Source organism: Uloborus diversus, chromosome 3, assembly GCF_026930045.1.
Source record: "Uloborus diversus isolate 005 chromosome 3, Udiv.v.3.1, whole genome shotgun sequence".
Taxonomy (NCBI): Eukaryota; Metazoa; Arthropoda; class Arachnida; order Araneae; family Uloboridae; genus Uloborus; species Uloborus diversus.
The window spans coordinates 95,988,777-96,016,011 of NC_072733.1; the positions used below are offsets into that span (position 1 = coordinate 95,988,777).

Here is a 27,235-nt window from a genome sequence, read left to right on the forward strand (position 1 = left end):
AAGCGGTTTAAAACCAATTGAGACACTTAGAAAATTATATTAATCGGAATGCAATGATTTTTAGAGTGAATATTATGAAATGCTTTCAAACGAAACTTTAAACGGGAGAACCACAAATTCATTATTTTTATATGAAATAAATGAAGCTATAAAAAGAAGTTTTATTTGTCGTTCGCATCATTTATGTATTCGGTCAGTATTTTTCAGCCAAAAAAGTGTCGGCCTATTAGTACATTGATAATTAAGAAGAATTAATTATTTACCTAGCTGAATATATAAGCGAAATACAAAATCAAAAGCATTTACCTAATTGCGAGAAATATAAAGAGTAACGTATTATGTAACAATTGGATAGAGCGTAGTTATTAGTAAAGTCCTTTAGAAAAGCAAAACACACAATTTCGCTTGTTTCCCGAAACAAAAACGCAAAGCGAATCCAAAACAAAACGCACAATGCCCGAGCCGGAGCGACAGACGAGGAGTGTGTTAACCTGGGGTGTACCAGTCTGGTAATTGGAAGCGGAGACCCCTATAAATCGCAATCCCCCCACCCTACGAAAATCCACCCTTAGCCCAATATCCCGTCTGGTCTACGGAAATGTCATAGTTGATTTCTTCTACTTTCTACCTCAGCCGAAACTCCGCCTCCGATGGGACGAGCAAACAAGTCCCCGACCAATCGTTTGTCGGCAAAAAGAACGACGGTGAGTGACAGAACTCCCCCCAAAGCAGCGGCAACGGAACGTTTTACCTTGTCAACAAACGCATCATACCGGCACCCGTCACAGAACTAGACATGAAACCTCAATACGCTGGAATAGACAACAAGTCTGCACCGAGCTTTTCATTTTAAAATAGTCCACCACTATGCAGATTGTGTGGGATGCAAAAAAGAAAAGTTTCTTAATCTACGTGTTTGTGTCCGAACTTAATTAAAACTTTAATGTGAGATTGTCATGAATATTTAAGATTCAGTATGAAAATGTCTGTGTGTTCTACGTCTTCTGCTAAGCCAAGTAGTTTTTCAGTGCGGGATATCTTGGACTTACCTAAACCTAAATCTCCTTGCAGCTTGATTGCAAATTCATCAGTGTCCACTGCGACATCATTACCTCCTGTGTCACCACCACTGGAAAGTTTGTCTGACTGTCCGCTGCCATACGGTACAAGCCCGGTGAATTATGGAGGACTTTTTCCAGAGCATTTTCCCAGATTTCTTCCAAACACTTCGGAGGATATTTCAGTGTATTCTGCTCCATGTAAGTAACTAATTTCATTTATTCGTTTCAACATTGACTGCTGCATATTTCCACAAAAAAAAAAAAAAAAAAAAGCAGCATAAAATAATTTTTCTAAAGATTGAGTATTCTAATTTTTTTCTGGGGGGGGGGGGGGGTGACCAAGTATGAAAACTGAATATAGAGCTAATTTAAATTAGGTTTTCGGGGGGGGGGGAGTGAGTGGAGAAACGGAATTAGCATCAATCTCTATTATTAAATTTTTCGTTTCCCTCTTTTAAGTATGCATTAAAAAAAAACTAGAATAAAGTTCATCATACATCAATAGAGCATACGAAACATGACTACATTACTCAAATTTTATTTATTTAAATTGAAAGTTGAGAATTTTATTGTTTGAAGTGCATGGTGATAAAACTCAATTTCGATGGCTCTAATTTGTTTTGAATGTATTATTGTTATTTTTATTTTTAATTATCTCAATGTCACTATGATTTGGGAATGAATTGTTTCCTGCACGAAGACATAATTTTCATGAAGTACAAAATTTTTTTCGAAGGCAATTTAAAATCAACCAATGATGATCGACAAGAAAGTACGGTATCGAAAAAATTTTCTGATATTTATTTTACCCATATATGTAACATTTTCGAGTGCCGTATTCAGGGGCGGATCCAGAAGTATTTGTAAGGGGTTTCAAGTTTTATTGACCGGCGATATATCTCCTGCTTAAAAAAGCTCCCCCCCCCCCCCCCACCATTGAGATTAAAACCCACTTAAATCAGGGGCTGGACTGAGTCCCGCAGGATGGCGCCAACCTTGGACTCCAAAGGGAGCAAAAAAAATAAAAAAAAAAAGCGATAGTACACAGCTTTACGAGTTTAAAGAAAAGAAAAAAAGTGAAGTGTAGTCGCACAGGTTTGTGATGATAATAGTTTTTTTAAAAAAATAAGGAATTTTTTTTTATTTAAAAAATATAAAAAGGTGTTCAGATTTGAGGGCGCATCGGACCGCGGGCCGATAAGCTGGCGGTCCAATGCGCCCTCAAGCCTGATTGGTAATAGTCAGATTGGAAATAATCATAATAAAATTCTTTTCACAGGGGGGTCAGCTGACCCTTTGATCCTCCCTTGAATCCGTCCCTGGCCGTATTTATTTATTAATTAATCGTTCAGAAATTTATGAACACTAAACAATATCACTTTAGACTTTTCTTCTTCCAATGATTTTGTACTTTAATTATCATCTGTTTGAGTTGTTAAATTTGCAGCCTGTTCATTCCTTTTTGTAGATTACAGCATTGGAAATTATAGGACCTTAACGAAATTTGTATTTTTAGAGAAGTTCAGTGTACTGGTGAAAGCATTTAGGTTTCTTTTGTTAAAGGCACAAACTAGTCAAAATAAATGTTTCTCTAATGAGTCCTTGTGTCAACTATCAAGAGTGAGAATTGAATTGCATGGTTTCGTAAACTTCTACTTAGCGACATTCAACTCCTAAGATTTAGTTCTTACTTTTGTACACACATTGGTGCAAACTTGTACCTTTGCTGCAACCGTATTGATAACCTTATAATTTTCCAATATTTAACTGTTGATCTTTCACTATACAGTTATCCAAATTAGATTCAATTTCATCATAATTCCTTTGTTTGTAGCCTTAAATTATTTTCTGTTTCGGGAGGAAGCATTCTTTTCACAATATCAAAGACTTAGAATCTGAAAAAAATAGTAATAAATTGACGAAACAAATAAATAAATAAAAGAAGAACATTAGTGACAAATCTCGCCCCCCCCCCCATCCCTACAATTTTTCTTTACAGAAAAGTCACTTTTCACCATCTAACAAAACTCAAGTAGAATTAATTTTGATAGCATGCAAATAAAATGTTTCTTTCATATTTTCTGTGAGGTGCAGTGCATTTTCCATGGCAAAAAAGCATTTAATAAACCTTTAGAAAGAAGCAATAAATTTCAATCTTTTTTGCACGTTTTCACTTGTACAAAAAAAATAAAATGGTGCACAATGATATATATATATATATATATATATATATATATATATATATATATATATATATATATATATATATATATATATATATATATATATATATATATATATATATATATATATATATATATATATATATATATATATATATATATAAACCATGAGAAATTGAAAGACACAATTTTTTTTTATGTGTTTCAATAAATGTCACATGCTTTGCATATGAACCTTGTATTAACCATTCAAAGACATTTAGACATTAAATTAATAGGGACAAAGCTTTAGGATTTTTTATGACTCATGTTCAAATCCATCATAAATGCACCAGATTTTACAGTTGTATAGTGTGGTATTCTTTATACTTTTAAAATACTATACGAAAAAAAGTACTTCAGGTCTAATACAGTCATTAATTGTAGCCATTGTGTGTGTGTGTGTGTGTGTGTGTGTGTGTGTGTGTGGCGTGCTTGCCTTCATAGTAGTACGTGAGGAAAAGTGAGTAATAGGCCATTCCACCATCACGTGACAGACAATCGGACTCATTTTTCAATTTTAACATGTGATACGGAGATCTGTCGTGGGCAGGTAAACGGCAGTAAATTATTTTCATGTGTCACATGCAGGAGATCCAAAGGCAGCCTACTTTTTCACACAATATTGCTTACAAGATTCTCCAAATGTTGCGTCAGTTACATGGTATACTAAACAAGAGGTTCCTTCTAACTCAACTTGTCTGCACTTTTCTTTCTTTCTTTTTATTTTTATTTTTTTTTTTTTTTTTTTTGCAGATTTCTGCCTTGTTTGCTTTTGCTTCTCCTGGGCAAAATTCATGACTAACTCAATCTTAGCTGAAAATTGTCGGAATTAGGCGTATTGAACAACAACTCTGTGAGAAATCAGGGATTTGGGGTTGCTCATAAAAATCCTGATGTGTATAAATTAAAGTCGGAGGATTGAGTGAGGGGTTTAACCTTTCTCGTTGCGCCCCTGGGCTCTAAATTTCAATAAACCGTCTCACAAATAAGTTTATATGAAAGAATCTCAATAACATGATTTTGCGTAGCATGAACGACTTTACTTGTTAGCCTCATGTGGCAAAAATTCTAAAATTTCTTTAATATGAACTTTGGATAATGCGGCAATCCCCCCCCCCCCAAGAGTGCTTGCAATGCTTGACCGCAACTCAACATAAAAATATCAATATTTTTTGAATTTTATTTATAAAATGACTCACAGTATCATTTTGCATATAAAATTCGCGAATCAATTTCGCTACCAGCTAGTTTTGTAATTTATTGTTTCTTATGAGACTTGGCCTCAAATTAGGCAAACTGAAATTTGACCATTGCTTTTAATTCACTGGAGTAAATGATTTCTGAAGAGAGTACTTTGGATCTTATACACTATACATACATTTTATTAGTTTAAGTTAGTCAGACCCAAATGTACTTAAATCTCACTCGTTTAACCCCTACTTTCTTGCTTTTCTCTATTATTGTATCATTTACTTTTCCTTATTTCAATTCTAAAATTTACAAAAAAAAAAAAAAAATCATTACTAATTTTGTAAATCATAGTGAAAGAAAATACTGAAGAAAATCTTGATAAATATCGGCTGAAAATCATTTTTTCTTCCTTTTAAATTATTAATTTTTTACATGTAATATTTTAGTATTTTATTTATCTTTCATCAGAAAGAAACATTCAGTTTATTCTCGCTTTTCATTTCTTAATCATTTGATACTTTAAAACGCAAACATTAGTATAAATGAGTCATCGAAATTATAAAAGAAAACAAGTTACATTATTGTCTTTTGTGAAACTCGTACATGAAGATGAAAAACAAAATATTATAGTAGTGAAAGAAGATTCTCGGTCTCTCACAAATAATTGGCCTGTTTTAATTTTGAATAATGAAAAAGTAAATTGCACATAAATTAATTGTGTTTTCTGGTAATTTAATTAAGTATTCGTTATGCTACTTGTTTAAGTGTTTGTTAATTGGCTAACTAATGCGAATTTATTAATTCAATTATTTTCTTTTTGAATGAAAAAATTCTGTGTGCACCATTGGTTCACAATCTTTTCTGCGGCAACAACTGCAGTAAAAATGCTTATTTCTTGCAAATTTTAAATTCTCGTTTTAATTGGTAAGTGCCAGGGCAAGTTATTTTTGCATCTCTTCGAAATCAGGCGTCGTCTAATTCGTATTGCGAGGCTACTGTGTTTTTCTTTTTCTGTTTTGTTACAAATTCAGTTATTACTTCTCTACTTGAGTCCGTCCGTTTTCCCGCAGAGAAAGTTGGCTCACCGGGAAAAAATACGAATAGGGGACTTTCTCCGATGGAGTTCGTTCCTTCCTCAACCATCCTCCCGTTGCTCTTCCGTACCCGCATCGTGGTTGGAACATGTGCTCGTGCGTGGGGAAATTTAAGCCGTGATAGTTCAAGTAGTCTATGATAAGCAGTGATGTTATGTACGGTCTAATTGGGCTACAGTCCACAGCGACATGCTTGTAAGGGCTGCCATTTTTTTCTGCATTAAAGCATGAAAAAAAGGAAGAAGAAAAAAAAGCCTTTTATTTAAAAAATTGAGCCTCTTTTGTTTTGAGAAGAGAATTTTAAGGAATATTATTATATCATTGTTATATGACTTAATTATTTCATAGAAAATATCAATGTAGTTAATGAGGCAGGGAGTCTACTAGGAAGTGCCTAAAAATGTAACAAAATTGGTAACCCGATCACGAGCAAATAAGAAAATCGATCACATCAGATTTTTTTTCTTTTTTTGGTTTGTTTTTTTTTTAACAGAATCTCGACGTGTTATATATTTTCTGAGTCATACCTTATTTTATATAAGGGTTAACTTGTAGGGAAGGTGCTTTTTTTTTCACTTCATTATAATAAAGAGGAAGGGTGAAGAAAAAATAAACGAAAGCCTTTTATCCAAAAAATTGAACATTTTTTGTATATTTAAGCAAAGCAACTTTTGAAAATATTGCATATAAATTACCACTGTACTTAATTAAGTAGAGAGTCTACTGGTCGTTAAAAACAAAACAAAATTTTAAAATCAAAAACATGATCACATCGGATTTTTTTTAACGGAATCTCTTCCAGTTATATCTTTCTTGACTCGTAGCGTATTGCATAAAAAGAAAATGAGGCGCATTTGAACTAATTCAAACTGCGAGGTTAGAGCTTATTGGCAGCAATTATTTCCTGGGGAAATGAAAAAAAATGGGAAGGTAATTGCTAAATTACAGAACTTTTTGCTCAGAAGAGAGGTATTTCCTCATTGCGCAGAGCAAAAGGATATCTTAATAGAATTTAGTATATCACAAAAATACTTAAAATTTTTCGTATCACTCTTAATTCTCAGCTGAAGAATATAGATTATTCCGTTTTAAGCAATTTATTCGACTCGTCAAAGCTGACATGAGAATTAATTTTTCTTTACAATTGTACTTTAAAATTTGTCGTTTTAAAAATCATAATTTAAAATATTTCTTTAAATAAAACATAATCTGTATTTATATGTTTAAATAATTTATAATCATAATTGCGGGTGATTCGATGTATTAGAGGGTGGTATTTTTCGACTGCCCGGGCGGTTGCAAACCCTATCATCGGAGAGAAAAAGGATTCTCATATTCAAAAGCCGCTTAAGTTAAGCAGAAAATAAATAATGGATATATTTTTTTTTTCTGTTTCAACATTATTTATATATATATTTTTTTTTCATCGTGACCAGTTCGAGAAAATGTTTTGAACTCCCACCTCTCTAAAGAAAAAATGAAAAAGAGAAACACATAAAAATGGATCAAAGGACTTTTGTAAAGATCAAATTCACCTTTGGGGACAACCAATTAGCTTTGAAAATTAAATACTAGGGAATCAAGGCGGTCAAAGGCGCTGAATTTCCAACTCCCAAAAAGGGGAACAAGGCTTACTGATTCATTGAAAATGAGTGTCGATTAATAGAGACAACGATGTTTCACATACGCAACTTGAAGTTCCGGGCCGACTAGAGGCCATGTCAGCCAAGTCGGAAACTAGGGACCCAGCCCTTGGGAGGGGCCGGCTCGGAATAGGAAAAGTATAGTTTTAAATGAATACAATCTAATTAGAAAGCAAAATCATTGAAACAATAAGAATTAAAAAAAAATCTTAGAAATACTTCTCTAGCTCTGTTCAATTGAAAATTTCTTAAAATATATCACCAGTTTTCTCATTTAAATTTTAAACATATCTTAGGTGTTGACGAAATTTTACCATAAAGGGATATTTTTTACAAAGAAAAAAAAAAATCCTTTGCCTTTCCTAGAACAATAATAAGCACCATTATACCTCACTAGTTAATTATGTATATTCAAATGCATGTATACAATTTTTGATAACTTTTTTATTTCACCTTTTTGTATTACTTTTAGGTTTATGAAACAATTAACAATACAAACAATCGATTTAATTTTGATAAATTTGCCATGGGTTTTTCTTGTATTGCTAATTTACTTTAGAAAGATAGGTTTAGGGTTTAATGAAAGAAAACAAACAGCGATTGTCTCTTTAATGACATTAAAAATAATAATGATAATAATAATGAAAAAAAAAAAAAACAGTTGTTATTTAGTTTGAAGCAAATATATTAATTTCAAAGGGGTCAAATTCTAGTGTTTCCGACTCCCAACTTCATGAGAAATCAAGTATGCTAACTTAAAAAAAAAAAAAAAAATCATGGAGTTACCTAGAAACTCAACAAATATTTTTTTTTTTGAACTGAAAATGAGTGATTTATGAACACAAATTCGCAGTTTAGATATGTTTCTTCCTTAAATTTGTGTCAACATTTATATTCTGTAGTAGTCAGGAGTAAAACCGCTTCTTTTTCAATCAAAACTTTCTTTTTTTTTTTGCTCGCAGGAAAAAAAAATGCTAAGTATATATTATTTTTTCATTGAAAAAATAATTGGCCGTCGCCCGTCACATATGTATGGGTCTTTTCTCAACACGTTAACTTTTGCTAGTTACAAGAATATGAAAAACTCATCTTATTATGTGTCCACAGTTATGAATTTCTATATAAAAACAAGACATTTTAGTATACAAGACAATGATCAGCTACGAAAAAAAAATATTTCAAAATTAAAATTTAATGAGTTTTCAATTTAAATTGCATGGAAAAACGTCAGTAGTTTCTTAACTGCTGCTAACTAACTACTGCTTCGGAAACTCATGAAGATGTTTTAAAACTTGTATTTAATTAATTAATAATAAAAAAGAAAAAATGTATATCATTTGAAACATGTTTCATAATTTTTCTAAGAATCCTTTATGTCTAGAATTTTGAAGAAATACTTCAAATTTTCTATTCATAAGAATTCTTAAATCGTTTACATTTCAACATTTATATATCACTTATGCTTTTGTATTGCTTTAAGTATAGGACTACGTTATTCAAATAAAGACATGGCGTTTTTGTATAAAAATATTTGCTAATTTAAAATGCAATTTTTGTGTACAGTAGCAGACATTACAAAAAAGTTCCTTTTTCTGTGTTTTCAGCCATTATATTCTTTAATATATTACACATCACTTTTGCATTTCTATCTTGTTTATTTTATCTAAATTGTCTATGGTAAAAGAGCGGAAGGAACTTGACCCAATTGGCATATTTATCTGACACACAGTTTCGTTTTCATGAACACACATTTTTGTTTTATCTTATTAAAGACTTAATAATGTTCTAATTTTATTACAGTTAAAACTCGACAAAGGAGCTTAAAAAATAACATGACCAAATAAATCAAACGAACTAAAAGCACCTAAATCGTTCGGTAAGTACTTTTACCTGAAACTACCTTTAAAATATGAGACAGAGATGACAGGGACAGAAAACAATAGCTTTTGCTAGCTTTTACAGGTGAAAAACTTTTTCATTTCTTTAAATGAACTATTATATTTTATAAAAGCATCTTATTATCCAAACCAACTTTTCTTTTTACTAATTACTTTGAATTTCTCAAAAGACAACTAGGAGGACAGAGATGATATTGAATCAAGTCTCGCGTGGATTTTTTAAGATAAAATAAGGCTCACAGATCTTAGAAGATGTTTTACTTCATTTAAATGCTACTTTTCTGGAGAGAAAAACATTCTTCGTACGCTACACGTTATTTCATAATCAATTCGTGCAACTCATAACACTTTATTACCCTTTTTCTACTTGAGGCAGTATTTGCACAAAACCTGGGGACACATGCAAAATGATGTGGATAACAAAATTTATAAATAATGTTAAAATTATTAATATGGTACATTCAAGAGTAGACAGCTATACTACAGTGAACGCCGGTTAGTTAAATCAGTGGTTAATTGAATCAACCGCTTTAATGAATCAAATAGCCAGAAACAGTACAAAATCCAGCCTTATTGAATTAGACGCTTTATGGAATCAAAACAGTTTATTATAAACGTGATTCATTGAAGTGGTGGTCACTATATCGTAATGCATACGCATTAGTTTTTGTAGCTCTTTCATAGAACAGTAATTTACTCAACTCATTACTAGTTGAGGAATTCGTATTAAGGACAGGGTACAGAAATGACATTTCACCTTCATTTTATTTTTAAATAAAATTTAAATGCAAAATACGGCTGATACACATTGTTAATACTCTTAGTGAGTATTTCAAATAAAATATGTCATTAAATAATGAAAATAAATATTAAGTTGAAAGATGCAGAATTAGGACGCAAAAGTTAACGTATTGAGAAAATTACTCGTACTGTTTCATATTACTTAGTTTCTACCGAATTCGCATCGCATTTCTGACCGCAACAAGTAGTTTTCAAAGTCCTACTAGATTGACATCGTCTCTGAGGTAGCAAATACATCGCCGCTGTCACGTGTAGATTCCCCCGAAATTCAGAGCGACAGTTCACGGGACATCAACTGTCTCGTCGAAGCAATTGAGTCCTGCGCGGAAAGTTTCTGAGGCGCGTTACAGTGCGCCAAATACCGCGGGTCAATCCTTGGCAGTCGGGCTGGGAGCGAAACGTAATCTCAGATATTTCACAAATGAAATTTGAACAATAAAATCGATTTTTTTTTTGAATGATCGCACCTTCCGAATTTTACATTAAATATAAATAATCTGTTTAATTTTCAGGATCTTTCTTTTAAAGATTTTCTTAAGTCAATGCCAATGAATGGAGAAATGGGACATTTTGAAACATCATGAGCCTACTCCAAACATGCATATTTTATCAAAACACCGATTTCGAAACTAGTGTAACCAGTGCCCTTTCTGAAATAAAGGGTACAGTTATAGGACTTATGAAAGTTTTTTTTTTTTTTTTCGTAATTTCCGTCGGCAAGCTGCTTTTAATTTAAGTGATTATCAGTTATAATTTAGCGGTCCAATCTTTTTCGTACCGATTAATTAGATTTTAAGCAAGATCATTTTGTTTCGTTTTCTTCTCAATATTTATTTTTCATTTGTGACACACATTATCGTGTTATAAGTTCATTGCATAGAAGTTTTTGAAGTCAAACAGTCGCTAGACATTACTCGGGTAGCCATAAATAAAACTTGGAAAAATTATTTATTATTTTTCTTCGGAAATATCTTTCCCGTATTGGGTAAATAACACTTTTCCGTTTGGTTTCAGTTGGAGATAATTTGAGCCTAATACGTACAGCCAAATCATTAAATTATTTCATAGAACTATACTGCCGTAAGAAGGTAAACGGCAGTATCTGCAGAAAATGAGTTTTCGAGATATTTGAAGAAACGCGTTTTAGAATCAATACTAACAGTAAGGAAATGTTGGAATTAGACGTCTTTTTCGAGGGTTTTTTCAGCGAAAACCAAATGAGCAAGATTTTACAATAAAGTTAGTGTACAATAGATCAATAGATGACAAATGCAAAAAAAAAAAAAAAAAAAAAAAGAAAGAAAGAAAGAAAGAAAAGAAAGAAAGAAAGAAAAATGAAGAATTTACAATTACTGCTGTTTACCTGCCCACGGCAGTATAAAAAATTTAAGTGAAATTGTAATGATATCTGAAATATTTCTGATTCACTTTCAGAGAATTTCAGACATTTGGAATTCTATTTTCTTCTTGGAAGTTCAAGTCAAATGATTTATTTTTAAAAAGAGAATTGAAGCAAAAAGAAAAAATAAATACATTTTTGTTTTCATACTCAATGGATGAGTTCTGGAAATACTTCATTCATTATTTTAATATTTATCTAACTGCTGTTAGCATTTATTTTTTTTACAGTCAGTGTATGAACGCTTGTTCTCATTATAAAAAAAAGACACATTTAAAATAAATTTATAACTGATTTAAGTATAGTTTGCTTAACATTTACATCATTTATATATTCGCTAAACATTAGCCTGTAATCAGTGATGTTTCAATCAATTTTTCTGAGGATATACTCCCAGTAATCCATTACGCACAAAATGTGCATGTGATCATATAACATACTACTACATCATAATATGAAAATTTTTTAAGCTTAAGGGTACATGCTATATTTCTAAAAAATGTTTGAGAGTATACGGTGTACATGGAGTATATTCTATGGGAACACCCCTGCCTGTAATGCAATTATACTATTATTCGCATTTGATGTAACATGGTTTTTTATGGATTCAATAAAAAATAAGTATTAAATCAGATGTAAGTCAATAGCCCTTTTATTACCCTTAAAATGAATAAGAGAAAAACTGTTGTGATGTTCAAGTCTTCAAAATAAATTGTATACCCATCACGTTGAAGAGAAATACAAGAAATCCCTTCATCAATGCATAAATATCTCGACTTTAGGATATATTCACATCCCTAAGCTCACCTCTTCAAGCATTGACAAAGGGACTCCTGGTATCCCTGAAACAAATGTATGTAATTTAATTTGGAAGTATGCGAGTCACAGCGATGTTTCTCACTTATTCTGAAAAAAGGCTGGAATATTGCCCCAACGAATTGAAAATAGATATATTTTTAGTTAAATCTAATAATTATTCATACCTTAGTTTAGATTTTGTGACTCCCATTTTTAATGAATAACGCGTTAAGACGTAAAGAACTTCAATGGCAACCAACGTTTTACGAGGAGCATATAATACGCAGTCAATCAAGTTAATTTTGATCCTTCATTTTTCTATTTTCAGCCACAATACTGAAATTTTAATAGAGGTATTGCATTTATTGCATTAAAATACAAAATCATTCCTAAAATAGTTTGTAGTGATCCCAAGTTAAGAAATAAATAATTATAATAATCATAAAAATTGAATTACTAATGCAGTTCGCTTATAGGGTAACTTAAAACCATGTGAGAAATGTGATGTAAATTAAGTTATTCAAAAAAAAGGGGGGTAATGCCTGAAGAATAAATTTTTAAATTTGGAAAAACTCCCCATTTTTATTTCATATCGTCACATAGTTTCTAAAATTTATTTTATTCATAGATTATTACGATGTAGGATTAGATTTCTACAACTTTAAAACATCGTTCAAGGGAAGCTTTCTAAGAGTAACTTCAGAATTATTGGAGGATATAGAGTTAGCTGTGTATAGTGTTGCCATTTAAATTGGAAAAATAAAAAGTTCAGAACTGATATTATAACCTCGGCAGTAAAATGCAGCATCGAGTCTTCTACAGTTCCTTTTGAAGTCAACTATAGAACTACGCTAAAAAATATGAAAGGTGCAAAGTTATTTTACTGTTACAAAGTTAGCGTAAATGATTGTAATGTTACGTACTTTCACTAAAAAGGTACCGAGTAAAAAATATGTATAACTTTTGTCAAATTTCAAAACTTAAGATTATAAACTCTATGAAGTAAAAATTAAAAATAAAAAAAATGTTAAAACTTTTCAAAAATGCTTGCAAATACTTTCAATAATCAATGAAACAATTGTTTTCTTTTAGAACAATGGTAATTTATTTCAAGTTTATGCCACGCTTCCATTGAATACAGTACAGAACCTTTTATCCGGGAACCAAAAAACCGGGAAACCAGAAAACCGGCAACCTTTTGCCGATTTTCGCACCATTTTTTAAAAAAACGCATTTTCGGCAATTTTTGAAAAACTAAGCATTTTTTTCGAAATATCTAAAAGAAAATGAGCAGTTTTTTAATAAATACCATATGACGCATCTATAACTCGGGAAAATGTTTACAAAAATGAACTTCAAAGCGTTGTCTTTAACGCAGGGGAAAATTTCCGGAATATTTTCTTGAACTAAAAAGTACACACGTAAGTCTGAAATTTTTGTGTTTTATTCCAACTAAAAACTAAATATTGTCACATTATAATGCAATATTTTATTGAGTGGCCTTTAATTAAAACCGTTTAGAGCGGAAGTGACGTCGCAAAAGCGCGTGAAACGCCGCGATTCTGGAATTTTCCGGATAGTTGATGGTGGAATCTAGAAATCGTTAAACGCAAGACTGTAAAAAGACTGCAAGAACTCACAAGTTAAATTTCAGTTGGTATTAACTTAATGCAAAAGCAATAGTTATCAATAATCGCTGACGCCAAACCTTTACAATAAAGTGAAAAAAAAAAAAAAAAAAAAAAAAAAAAAAAACGCTTTCATGAAAACAAATTCTCTCATACACTAGCGTAGAAGAATCGCACATTTAAGTTCAAAAACTAGTTTCTTGATCTTCCCTTCATTCTCTTTCATTTTAAAACATCGAAAATTGGTGTTTTTCTCTCCTTTTCAAAATGAGTGTGAGGGTCTCAGGTCTTATTAAACATTATTCTCTCACTAGTAGTTTTTAATGTTTCGATATTGATAAGCATTTCTGAACTGTTTTCTTCTTATTTCGGTACATATTACTATTTATTATAGTAATTTAAGTTTTATAAACAATCGGCCCAAAGCTCTTTTTAGCAATCCAGAAAACCGGGAAATTCAGATATCCGGGATAGCTATGGTCCCGAACTTCCCGGATAATTGGTTCTCTACTGTAGCTTATTATTGTAATGACTGAAATATCCCTGTTTAGCAAATGCACTTTAGGACAAAAATTATGCAAAAGTCGTTTTTGAATTGTACTGTAAGATTGAGAGAACTGACCTATGTGTAATGGCAAAAACGTTTACCTTGCTCAGTTTCAAATTATGTATTATTAAAAATTTTCACGGAACATATACAACTTTTTTTGTGACATACTGTACCATTTTAAGGTATAGTACTTTTTTTAATGAGCATCATTGCACTGCTTAGTATCTATAATTTAATTCTTAGTTTGAATGTGAATACTAAGTTGAAGTAAAATTATGTAATTTTAAGTTTGCACCAAATTTTTACCTTCTCGGATTACTTAATTTAGTGCCCTTTTAACTCCTTTTATAGCTATAATTCATAATATTATTCATAAAGTTTTGTTACCTTAATGACAATCATTAAAGAAAAGGTATTTAAGTGAATCATTTTTGTTTAAAAAGGAAACAACAAAATTTTTAATAACAATTTGAAAAGCACGATTTTGCAAAACAAGAGGAAGGGAAATAAAAAGTTTTATTTATATGAATAGTAGGTTACATTTAACTGCAATTGTAAAATGGAACAAATTAGCTTCAAAAATTGTATACATATTTTTCACAACTAGGGGGCTATCGCCCCCTGCTCGCTAACGCTTCGGATCGCTTCGCGATACGAGCTCGCTACACTCGCTCACCGGTCACCAAATATTGGTCTAGCTTTATCTGTATTTAAAAAAAAAGGTAGTTTTTCTTTTTAATATGGATATCATAATACTTAAAATTTTCATACATTTAAAAGGAGACAATTACTTTGACATGCAACTCGTGCATTGGATTATTATAAAGCAAAAGTTTGCAATTCCATTATCTTTTGAGAGAAGTATACAAAGGAACATTTTTGTACTAAAATTACAAACATAATGTAATCTTTGTTTCCTACATTTACGGAATGCAAAAGAAATTGCAGTGAAAAAAACTTTACGATGTTAACACACTTAAAAACATTTCATGGTCATTACCTATACTATGTTCAGTGTCAAAATATGTGTATGTATATGTCTTAAAATGTCTAACAGTTGTAAAAAGCAAGCAACTTCTGACATTCTCTGAAAGCAGTGATTTAGTAAAAAAAATGTTAGAATGAGTGTTTTAAGAGTCAAGAAACCAAATCCAGTGGCACGACAGCTTATGGGGGCCAAGGCCTACTGTACCCATCCCACTCCTTCTGACCAAGGGCTCTGGGGTGCGAGGCAGATGTTCCGGTTAAGAGGTCAGCCTAACGCGGAACCCCCAGGTTTTAGTTCCCAAGCATACTTGGTACTTATTTTAGCGACCCACTGAAGACATGAACAGCTGAATCAATCATGCCCAACCCTGAGATCGAACCCGGACCTGCAGCGTGAACGGGCTACCACTGAGCCTCTGGGCTTCAGAGCACTTGAATATAATTTACGAAGAAGAGAGCAGTGGGCTACGGAGTCTTTAGAAGAAAGATCTGAACGCAGATTGGTCAGAAATGCTGCCGATACGCTAAGGTGCACAAATGCACACCATCTTCAAATCGAGAGAATTCCGCAAGTGTTTCCGAATACATTTACGGATTGATCATGCACTTTACTGGAGAAAAAGGGTTGACCTAAGACTGATAATTATAAAACTGGAGAAAAATATTATTGTAGCACAAAAAAATTATTGATTACTATATAACACTAATATTTGTCATACCTCGGATACCATTTATTTTATTCTATAGCAACGTGCCTTTTAAATTCAAACGTAAACAATTTTCCGTTAGATTAGCCTTCCTAATGACTATAAATAAAGCAGAGGGTCAAAATGATTTTGTGAAAACATATTAGCAGTAAAATCAGGTTTCATGATTCAATTTGTTGCTTTACTTTGCCATTGTGGTTCAGTTCTTAACTTCAATGCCATTGCAAAAGTATGTGAAATGTTTCGCTCTTCAGGTCTTCACGATTCAATTTGTTGCTTTACTTTTGCCATTGTTGTTCAGTTCTTAACTTCAATGCATTACAAAACTAAGTGACATGTTTCGGCAGTGAGAGTTGTCCAATAAATTCATTTAGTCTATGTGGAATAACATAATACAGTGAAGCACGGTTTATAGGTTTCTCTTCTATTCGTTTTCATTAATTATACATCTTCTAAATTGTCGCTAGAGGGTCTAATATACATTTTCTTTACCAATTATAAATTTTTTCATTTGTACGCTTTTTTCATAATCCCTTCAAAAACGTATAAGCTTCACTGTATATAAAAAAATGTGGTTGGAAAAAAAACTTCAGTATTTACAGGGTGCAATTAGTTAAGCTTGACCACGAAAAGAAGGCGGATGACCTTGAAGGGAAACATTATTTGCATCATTTGTAATAGGTAGAATCTTCCAGAAAGCACCAAATAGTAAGAGACATGGTCTCATTAATCCTATCTATTCCAAAATAATAACAAACAACCTATCACAAATGATGTCTTTGCATTGAGGTCATCCACCTTTTTTTCGTGGTAAGCTATAGCAGGGCTGTGAAGTCGGACTGGTTTTATGGTAACGGAGTCAGAGTCAAAGGTTTAAAATTTCAAGAGACGGAGTCGGTAATTTTCTCTCAAAATTCGCAACTCTGCCAATATTTGCGGAGTCGGACTAATTTTGGGTAAAGGAGTTGGAGTCTCTAAAAATCTTGTAGTCAGAGTAGGACATTTTTCCTCCGACACTGCAGCCCTGGTAAGTAGGGAACTTTATTTTTTGTAAGCAATATGGTTAAGGGAAAAACCTTTTGACATCAACATTAACTTTGCAAACTATTTTTTAAAAAAAGAAGAAAATCATAATACTTCTCTGCATACACGATAGCAAATTTCTGGGTTTTCAGATACTATGACTCTTGAATGCCTTACATATGACATGTCTATGACTGAAAAGTGGTTTTGTCAAATCTAAAAAAAATGTATCAAAAGTTCGACCCTGTGCGTTATTTATAGTCATTAGGAAGGCTAATCTAACAGGAAATTGTTCACGTTTGAATTTAAAAGGCACGTTACTATCGGATAAAATAAGTGGTATTCGAGGATAAGTATCAGTGTTATTATTAGCATTTTTTTAAAAAATAAAATAATATTTTCCTCCAGTTTCATTACTATCACTGTTATTTCAACTCTTTTCTCCAGTAAAGTGCATGATTATACCGGAAATATGTTTGAAACCACTTACAGAACTCACTCGATTTGCAATTCGCGGTTCACGACGTGCATTTGCGCGCCTAATCCTATCGGCAGCATTTTTTACCGATCAGTGTTTAAATCTTTCATCTGAAGACTCCCAAGCACACTGCTCTTTTCTTTGTAAATTATATTCAAATGATCAAAAACACTCATTACACTCATTCAAAAATCAAAATTCTAACGCTAGACATCTAACGCTAGAAGCGAGTTGCAGCACTTGTAAACAACGATCGTAAACAAAGGGGATCGTTGCCAACGGAGAGAAAGAAATAAAGGCTCGTTTTGCGCCACGCATAAGCGTTTTATATATATATATAGATTACAATAAAGCTTTTTTTCTCTCGTTCTATAACACCGTTTCCCGCAACTAAAGATTGATTTCCTAATAATTCAGAGACCCAGTATGCAATATTCGTTTTTTAAGAAGCAGTTTATTTTATTTATTTATTTATTTTTTGTAACGAATAAATACTATTAAAAAAGATTACATGTCCGCAAAATTTGATGGAAATTGTAACGCATAAATGTATAACAATAAATAAAAAGTTAACCTCAATAAAACATTAATACAAATAAAAGACTAGTATGTAAACAACCTTAAAGCAAGTAAATTTTAATTTACAAACTTTAAGCTTTCAAACAGCGTTAAAAAGACTTTCTTTTCAAAATACGAGCAAATACATCAAATTCATAATAAATATCTTAGCAAAAGATTTCAAATTCTTGTTCTTCAATAAGTTAATTTAGTGGATGTAAAACCCCAAAGCTCTTTACTTCATTTTTATATATGTCATAATAAATTACTTTCATAGTTGAAAGAGTTGAAATAGTGTCTTGTCCAACGCGGACACAATAAAGAATTTAAATGCATTTTTGAAATGTCGCTTTTAGTCTCTCAATTTTAGAGGAAACATTTCATTGACAGGAAGGAAAAATGCATGCTAAGTTGGGAAACATACAGTAGACCAAATATGTTGGAGCATATTTTTAAAAATTCTTCTAATTCGTAAAAAACTGAGCTTGAAGAAAACCATATTCCTGTTATTTATTTTATTTTTATTGCTTGATTGAGCATCTTACTTTTCAAATTTTGAGGTTTTAAAATGTTGCTTCAGTACAAATGCCTATCTGTATGGCTACGATCCAAATTGTTAACCATTTTTACATTTAATGTTCAATCAGTATTTCATTAAGTAGGTTTGAACAGTAGTTATTATTTATTTAAGCGGTTTTAGATTGTCTCTAAGAAAAGCAACAGACAAGCTTTTACCAACAGAACAAAGTTGAGAAGATTATTGTTTAAAACCAACTCATTGAAATTTAAATTTTACGGCAGGAAACAGGTTTGTTTATATTCTCTTCGGGAGTCTCTTCTTTGTGGGAACATAGAAACATTTTTTCTGAAGCGGAGTTTTGCACCAGATGTTTCACTCAATATAGGTTGTATATTTATTCAGTTAAAACTCATATAGTTAACCCATTCTTAATTGACTATTACCCATATAATTATAACAATACTCATAAAATAATACCCATATAATTATACCCCTATAACCCATATAACTAACCCCTTCTTTGATCTCATAAAAGCTTTTATTTTTAAGTTTTTATGAAGAAATAACTCAGCTAAAAGCCTTTCTTTTTAGGAAACATTTTGAAAATTTTCCCTGACTTATCATTACACCTACAAATAGCAGAACAGAGCCCCGAAAAAGCAAAATATCTTTGCATATACATAACAAATACATACATTCATTAAAAATTAAGGTGGTATAACACCCTTCTTTTAATACCCACATCTATGAAAACCAACAAAAAACATTACTTTTTAATATAATAGTTGATATCTTGGTATAACTTAAAGGTAAACGCATCCAAGACGAATAAGCTCCATGACTTGATACTTTTCAGTAAAAGAGGTAGGAAAACAAAGGAAAAAAGGCTGATAAGAAATAAAATACACAAAGTGACTGAGAACTTAACATTTACGCACTTTTTAATGTTTATTTACTTGAGAGAATCACAAATAAGAAAAAAGTATTTAAAAGAACAAGAAGAAGTGATAGATTTTTTCTTCCTTTTTTTTTTTTTCGCTTCACGCAGTATTTGCTTTGAATGCAAATCATATTATCAGGTCTTATTTATTACCTTGTTACGGATTGGGATAAAACACTTCTAAAGCACTTAGCATCATCAATTCCTCTTAAGATCTAACAAAATAACCCCTAACTCCTTCAAATTTTACGAAAGAAGACAAAAAAAAAAAGCAAAAAAAAAAAAAAAAAAAAACAATCAGACGCGTGCCTTTGTTTGCAAAAAGGGAAGCTAAGAAATGATCAATGATATTTTTTTTATCTTTTGTCTTGTTTGTTTCTATTGTATGATTGCCAAGGAAATTACTAAGATGCTACTTTTTCCTCCTTTAAGAAATTCTCGACCCTTCTTCGTTTCGTAATAAAAAAAAAGGCGATTAAGGAGAAAATTTTGAAATCTGAAGAATATGATCCTGATAATTTGAGATATCGTACAGCCATGATTATATATTCGCTCTGATAATGTTGTTATCACCATTTGTTCACTGTGTTTGCGTTTGCTCAGTGTTGATTAATGTCTTGTTACTTGAACAAAAATGAATCTGTGTACTTTTGGGATCCATATCTTGTCACGAGAAATGACTCGCATCATAAGGATGACTTACTGAAGTCAAGTGAAGTGAGAAAATAATCAAAATTTTAAAACTATGTGTCACATGAATTTAATGACATTGTCTTAAAGAATAATAATGCAGAGATTAGCAAGCATGCTGAGTGCTGAATTCAACTACGCTAAAAATAATCAATGAAAAAAGTCTATCTAGTATACTCTTCAACTTTCCTTCATATTTTAAGGGTAAATAAAAATAATTGGGACCAAAATTAAGTCACATTTGAGACATATATATAATATTAAGCAAAAATGTTAGTATTTAATAGTTATTAAGAAGCAAACGACAAAAAGGCATTTAAGAGATCGTAGACGCAACGTTGTCGTTGTAAGCATTGAACAGTTTAATTAATCACAACGAATTTTTTAATGTTATTACTGCTTCTGTAATCCAAACAAGATTATTTTCAGTTCCTCTGAAATTTACCCAGTGACTCAATCTTAAGATTAATATAACTTCTAATCATTCTGTCGGCTAGTAGAGGAATCTGGAGCAAAGTGAAACAGCGAGGCAAAATGAAACGGTGAAATATTTACTCTGTTTTTATCGTCACCAATCTGGTAATATTTTAACTATGTAGAAACTATGTAGTCTATTCCAGTGAGGCAAAAGTTACCGCTGAATATCGAATCATGTCATACTACAAGCAATTTTCAAAAACTGACACTCATAATGTAATATTTTGTAATAAGTCAAAAATTATATTCTTATTATAAAATAATAAAGCTCTTGTTATAAACATTTTAAATATTAATTGAGATCCGCAAATATTCGGTGTAGTATTCATTTACTTAATATTAATTTAATTTGAACTTAAAAAATTTTTTTATGTGTAATTCGTCATGTGCATGTGGGATAAAATGGATGGGCAATGGGCAAAGTGAAATAGTTAATTTCGCTTACTTATTCAAGTATTAAGTAAATTACTTACGTATTCCTGTTTTAAATTACGTATTCCTTTAATTAATTCATTTGCATTCCTTCATTTAATAATTCTGTTCACTTATTTTCTTATACACATATTTATTTTTTCTCCTGCATTGATTAATGAATTTATTCATTCGTTTATTGTTTAGTTATATTTCTTTATTAATTCATTATTTTATTCACTCATTCATTTGATAGAAAATAGTTTTAATAATCAAACTGAAAATGTTTCATTGAAAAAATATTTGATTTTTTACTTTGCCCCATTAAGAAAAGGTGAACAAGAGGGGGGGGGGGACAAATATACTACCAAAAATAAAATATGTTTCAATGTTAGTTTTATTTTCAAATACATTGTTTTTTCTTAATGTACTGAAATTTTCAAAGCATATTTGTTCATTTTGAAAAAGATAAGCTATATCAACTATTTCACTTTGTCCCACAGTCTCCTACATCTTTTAATTAAGTTAGTTTAGTTAAAGCAACCGATTATGAAGCTAAAATCTCAAAAATTGTACAATGTACATTACTCCTGAAAGTGAATCATTTGCGGAAAAAAACAACGTAATATTTGGTCAACCTTGTGTAAACAGAATATTTAATATGCTTAAATTATAACTTACACTATTATCAGACAACTGATTTCTTTGTGATTGAGTTTTCTAATATAATATGAGAACGTGTTACAAGAGTGAATAAAGTTTTGAACAAACGTAAAAAACAATTGTAGCGTTAAAAATAGATTCTGCAAATTAATGCCTGAATCAGGAAGATTAATTCTGTTTAGCTATAATTGTATTCTTGTCCTAAAAAGCCAAAACATTTACATTTTAAGTAAAATCTCTTAACTTTCGTATTTCATTTGGGTTAATTTATGATCAAACAAAATAAATCTTCTTTTTTTTTTTTTTTCAATATTTTTTGAACAGAATATATTTTTTTTGTATGAATACGACGCAAAAATATTGTGCTTTTTGTAGATTGACTGTTCGATATAAAATAAAAAAACAATTGACGAGAAAACTAAAGCGTTATAAGGAACCAGCCAATGATTCTACCCAAATCACACAAGAAGAGTCCAGTGATTAATATTATTGAACTTTTTTGTTCCTCCAAAAAAAAAAAAAAAAGAAAAAAAAAACAACAATATGCATAATTTAGCTTTATTAAAGACGTCGGTTTTTTTTTCATTTATATCGCTATCATTTTTTTCATCAATAATCTTCTATGTTCATTTTTAATATAGCAATCATCAAAAGCCGATAAAAACATAAATGTGATGCTCTTGCTCCATTTGCTCCATATACATTAGTTATTTATTTTTTTAACTTGCAAACACATTAACTTTCACAGCATTGTCCCAGAATTCGACTTCACAAGGCAAATCATCAAACCCCTAGAATAACTTAAACGCCATTTCTTGTCATTCAAACAAAAGTTTAAAAAAAAAAAGAAAATAAAATAAAAAAAAGAAGCACAGAAAAAAACTAATTAAATGCTGCGACGAAAAAACACCATCCCAGATAGCAACCTAAGTGAAAGTATTTATGAAACCTGTAAAAGAACCATTTACGAAAAACATTGCTGCATAAGTACCAACCTAGACTCAAGCGACGCAAAAAATCCAAGCAATATAAAAAATATTTGATGTGTAACACATTAAAAAAAGAAAAGTGATTAAAAACCGCATGTTCCATCCCACTTATCAGTTCTTGTAAAACGTGAATGTTTTTTTTTTCTACATTAAAAAAAAGCATTTTTAATACCATTTTACAGCTATCTCACTTCACTCAGCTGAGGCAATTCATACTATTAGAGTGCAAAATGCCGATATTAATCAGCAGTCAAAAACTAGGATTTTATGAAAAAATATATGCCTATCTATCCCCTCCACTCCGAAACCGAAGCATTTTAGAAACCACTATCAAAAACGATGTCCCCCTCACATGTGGGGAAAAAAAACAAGGTATATCACCGTCGGGAATCAAATAGTGCCAGAAGCCATTAATTAACTGCAGTGAAATCGTCTCAAGTCAAGATAGGCAGTTGAAAACGCAAAATTGAGGCGATTTTTCGAAATGCTCTTCAGCGTTCGGATGCGGGATCTCTTCACATTAATGAGCACGTCCGGGCATGTTAATTAGGGTCGAGTGCTGTTGGAACAGAAGGCGGGAACAAATCATTCCGTTGCGTCCGCATCGGAATGACTGCCATTTAAAACGGACATCAAGCATCGGAAGAACTCGATGTTCTGGTTAGGCATGACTCATTAACAGACAAACTGTGCGGTGGCTAGACTTTTCGAAGCACTTCAAGTTAATATCTGCTCAAAAATGATTTAGCCTCTCCTCTGATAAACAAGAGAAAAATGGTGCTGGTTCTTATTTGTTTGTGGATATGTTTTATTCAGAAGCTTTCATTTAATACACTACCCCAATACCATATATATATATTTTTTTTAAGTTCAGGCTTTTCTCTGTCGCTTATCGTATTATATCGTAATATTAACATTTTAGTCAAAAATATGTGAAGTTACAGCTAATTTGATTTTGCAGAATGAAGTACTGGATTCAATATTTGGCGCTTTTAACAACTCAAAAAGAAAAAAAAAAAAATGTCTGGAGTAAATTTATTTTTTTGTCAATTTCGCGGAAGACATTAGAAGGCAAAATTTGTAATAGTCTCCGAAATACAGGGTTGTGTTGCCCCATTTGTGTCAACGTTGAACTCTTTCTAATGCATGTAGGTCATTGATATTTCGTATACACGTTATGTGCACTATAGGGAAAAGAAATTTGCAATTAGAAAGGACTATTTTTATCACCTTGTGTGAAAGGGGAGCATAAAGAAAAATACAGCGCTCAAGGAATAAAAACTCTTGGAATAAACTATCTCAGAATTAATTTAGTGTACGGATTATTTGATACAATGACATGTTCGAAGCAGTTTATACACTATTTAGAAAGTCGGGAAAATTTTACTATAAATACTGCTGTAAAATAGAGATGCTACAGAGGAAAAAAAAAAAATCAGCGTATTTTCCGGAAAAAAAGAAGCGATTACATCGCCAATTGGTACACCACTTGACTTGTTGTCTTTCATTGTCTTTTCCACTTCTACGAGTTCCATTCAGTATAGTGGTAAGAGCGCCGCTTTTGCGAACAACGGAATAATAGGTTACACCCCACTGCTTGAAAAGCGTTTTTTATAAATTATTTTCTTCGGTGCAACTAGACACAGCATTTTCTAACGCAAAATTTTGCAGTAAACAATGATTTTACGGTAAAACGTACTGGCAAAATGACTGACAGTCATTTTTACCTTAATATTCAGAAATGTTTTTTACACTGTAGTACTTATTCGACAATATTACGAAAGGTTTCTCCATCAGTTGCAGCAACTTGGCAGTGAGAATTGCAACTCATAAAGAAGCCAAGCAGGCAAAACTTGGCTGCAAAATTTTAAGTTTGTCTTTTCTTGTTTCATATTTATATTTCCCTTGGTGCATATAGCATAAATAACAAGTTTCTATAACGTACGTTAACAAAAACACGCTTTACATTGATCCTCGAAAAGGTACCTTTTATTATAACCACCCTGTATATAATGTACGCGTTTCTTAATGTACATATTTTTCCTACATTTGTTATTCATACTCGTATTTAAACTTCTAGTTACAGGAAAGACAAGATAAAAATTCTAACCGAAATCAAGTTTATTGCATGAGTATAATTTACACCATTGTTCCTTCTGTTGTGTTTCTTTGGGTAACGTTCAGTGGCGGATCTAGAACTCGAGCAAGGGGGGCGGGGGGGGGGGGGGGGGGGACTAACTTTGGTCCAAGTTGGGGAGTCACCTTTTTAGAGGGTCTTTTTCGTCGTTTTTGCGGATACTCTCAATCTCGGTGTTCATTGCTTTTCGAGGGACAGACACCCTTGTTTAAACAATATGAAATTTTCTCTACAAGTGGTCCCTCTCCCAAAAAATTTAGGACTTTAAATACGGTTTTTCACTTGAAATAAACTTATATAGTATACTGAAAAACATAAAAAAATTCTCGAACATTTTAAAGGTCTGAAAACACTATATGCACCTTAGTCGGATGCAAAGCTACAAATTCTACAAATTACCGCTCCATGGCCAGAGCTAAGCCGGAATTGCATCCAAACACCGAAAATGTCAGCTACAGCATCCAGACATTGCAGCTGCGTTCTAGCTTTATGATGTCAAAAACGCAATTTTCGAACGAATATTTCATTACTTCCCACACTCCTTTTATATCCTTCCTCATTTTTTGAAATGTTGTACAAGTTGTATAAATTTTACATCAACTACAAATTGCAATCTAACCATTCTATCAAGTAGCATTTTCTAAAATATAATGAAAACAGCAACTATCCGAGCTTATTTTGTGCTCTTTTCTTCCTCATTTGCGTTGTCCCGGATTACAAAGTATTCAATAACCATTAAAAAGCTGAAAAAAAGGAGAACTTTCAGTCGAGGGGCTTTTATCGGCCTGGTTCTTTTCAGGAGATTCGAGGCTTAAATAGCACCATTTTTTCTGGCAACAGCTCATAAAAAATGGCACGCAACAAGCAGTTTATATGCTAGTCCTTGATTTCAGTATTCGTTGGCTAGAAAGAGGCACCTATTGAATACCGGATGCTAGAGGAAAAGCGGATCTCGAGTTTGACTTGGCGTTTACCTGAGGCTCTAAACGATAGCGAGAAGCCCATTCAGAAGGAAAGCCTGGAAGGTACTGGGCCGGAGATTTTTCACCTTGACGTTATCGGTATGCCCCGAAAGGAATATTATACCCTTGGGCGGGATGAATAGCATCAAGAAGTACTATTACGTCTTACACAGCCTGCATTAGTGACACTATTAAGGCTTTTCTGAAGTGATTCTTGCCTTATTTTACACCTTTTTGCTGGTAAGCTTGCGCGACAGACCGCGATTTTTTTTTCAGACCCCATGTAAAAAATGTTTCACAAAAAGACGGTCACAAACTACGGTTTTAGACTTCCTTATTCGGTTTCGAAGAGAAAAATGAGAATTATTACACCTGCGATGAGACCATTGATGTACTGGCAAATACTTATGAATACAGATTCTTGCTTCTAGAATATTTTTTTCTTTCACTCTCATTAATGCTTCTTTATAGTAATATTTTACATCTGGAATGCATTATTTTATGTATGCATAAAATTTCTCACTTCATTAATAATTTTCTTTCGCACTCATTAAAGCTTTTTGATTGCAATATTTTACACCCTTTCGTTGTTGAGCTTGCGTGACAGAGAGCGAGAGAAATTTTTAGATCACATGTAAGAAACGTCTCATAAACGATGGTTACAAACTACAGTATTTGACTTTCTCTTTCGGTCCCGAAGGAGAGGAAAAATAAAAGACTTGTTACTCCTACACTGTAAAAAAATTCCGAAACGTTACTGGGTAAGTTCGTGTTACGTTTCTGGATTTTAATGGTTTTTACCCACTTCCTGGAAAAATCAAGTATTATTGTCAAAAAGTTTCCTGAATTGCTACAAGTTTCACGAATTTAAACTTTTCACTGTTGTGAAAAATATTGTCAGCTCCCAGTTTAAAGATTAACTGAACGTATTTATAAAGTGCATCGGCTTCAGATTCAATTACAGCCCGTCCATGCTAATTAAACTCCCAAAGGGAGCGAATAAATGTGGACTACTTTGCTTTGCGAGAATTGCAGGCGGGTAAAATTATCGTTACTTACTTGCAATTCTGGTTTAGCTTTGGCCATGTTTGCAATAATGCTCTTGCAACTTCCTTGATAAGTAAGGAAGATGACAAGCTACTATATTATAACTTCCTAAGTTTGCTCTAATTTTCCGGAGACAGGACTGGCTTTAAACGCGACGATTTCTGGGTTTTTTCAGGAGGCTTCCAAGATCATATCAGGAAGGTTACTGAATTTTAGCAGTAAACGTTCCTGGATTTTGCAAGATATGTTACTGGCAGAAATTGGGCACATCAGCTGCCCATTATATTCCAGCGATTCTCAACGAAAGTTCTTTTTAACAGACCACAATGTATTTTTTTTTCATGAAAGACTGTCACAA

At 32.1% G+C, this 27,235-nt stretch overlaps 1 protein-coding gene across 1 annotated transcript in view; it reads left to right on the top strand.

Annotated features, from left to right (window-relative positions):
* The window catches only part of LOC129218860 (homeobox protein Nkx-2.5-like), a 99,620-nt gene that overhangs the window by 62,556 nt on the left and 9,829 nt on the right, over positions 1-27,235 (top strand). Inside the window, exon 2 of the mRNA XM_054853181.1 lies at positions 1,072-1,259. Coding sequence (XP_054709156.1) covers positions 1,072-1,259 — 188 coding nt within the window. The remainder of the gene's footprint in view (positions 1-1,071; positions 1,260-27,235) is intronic.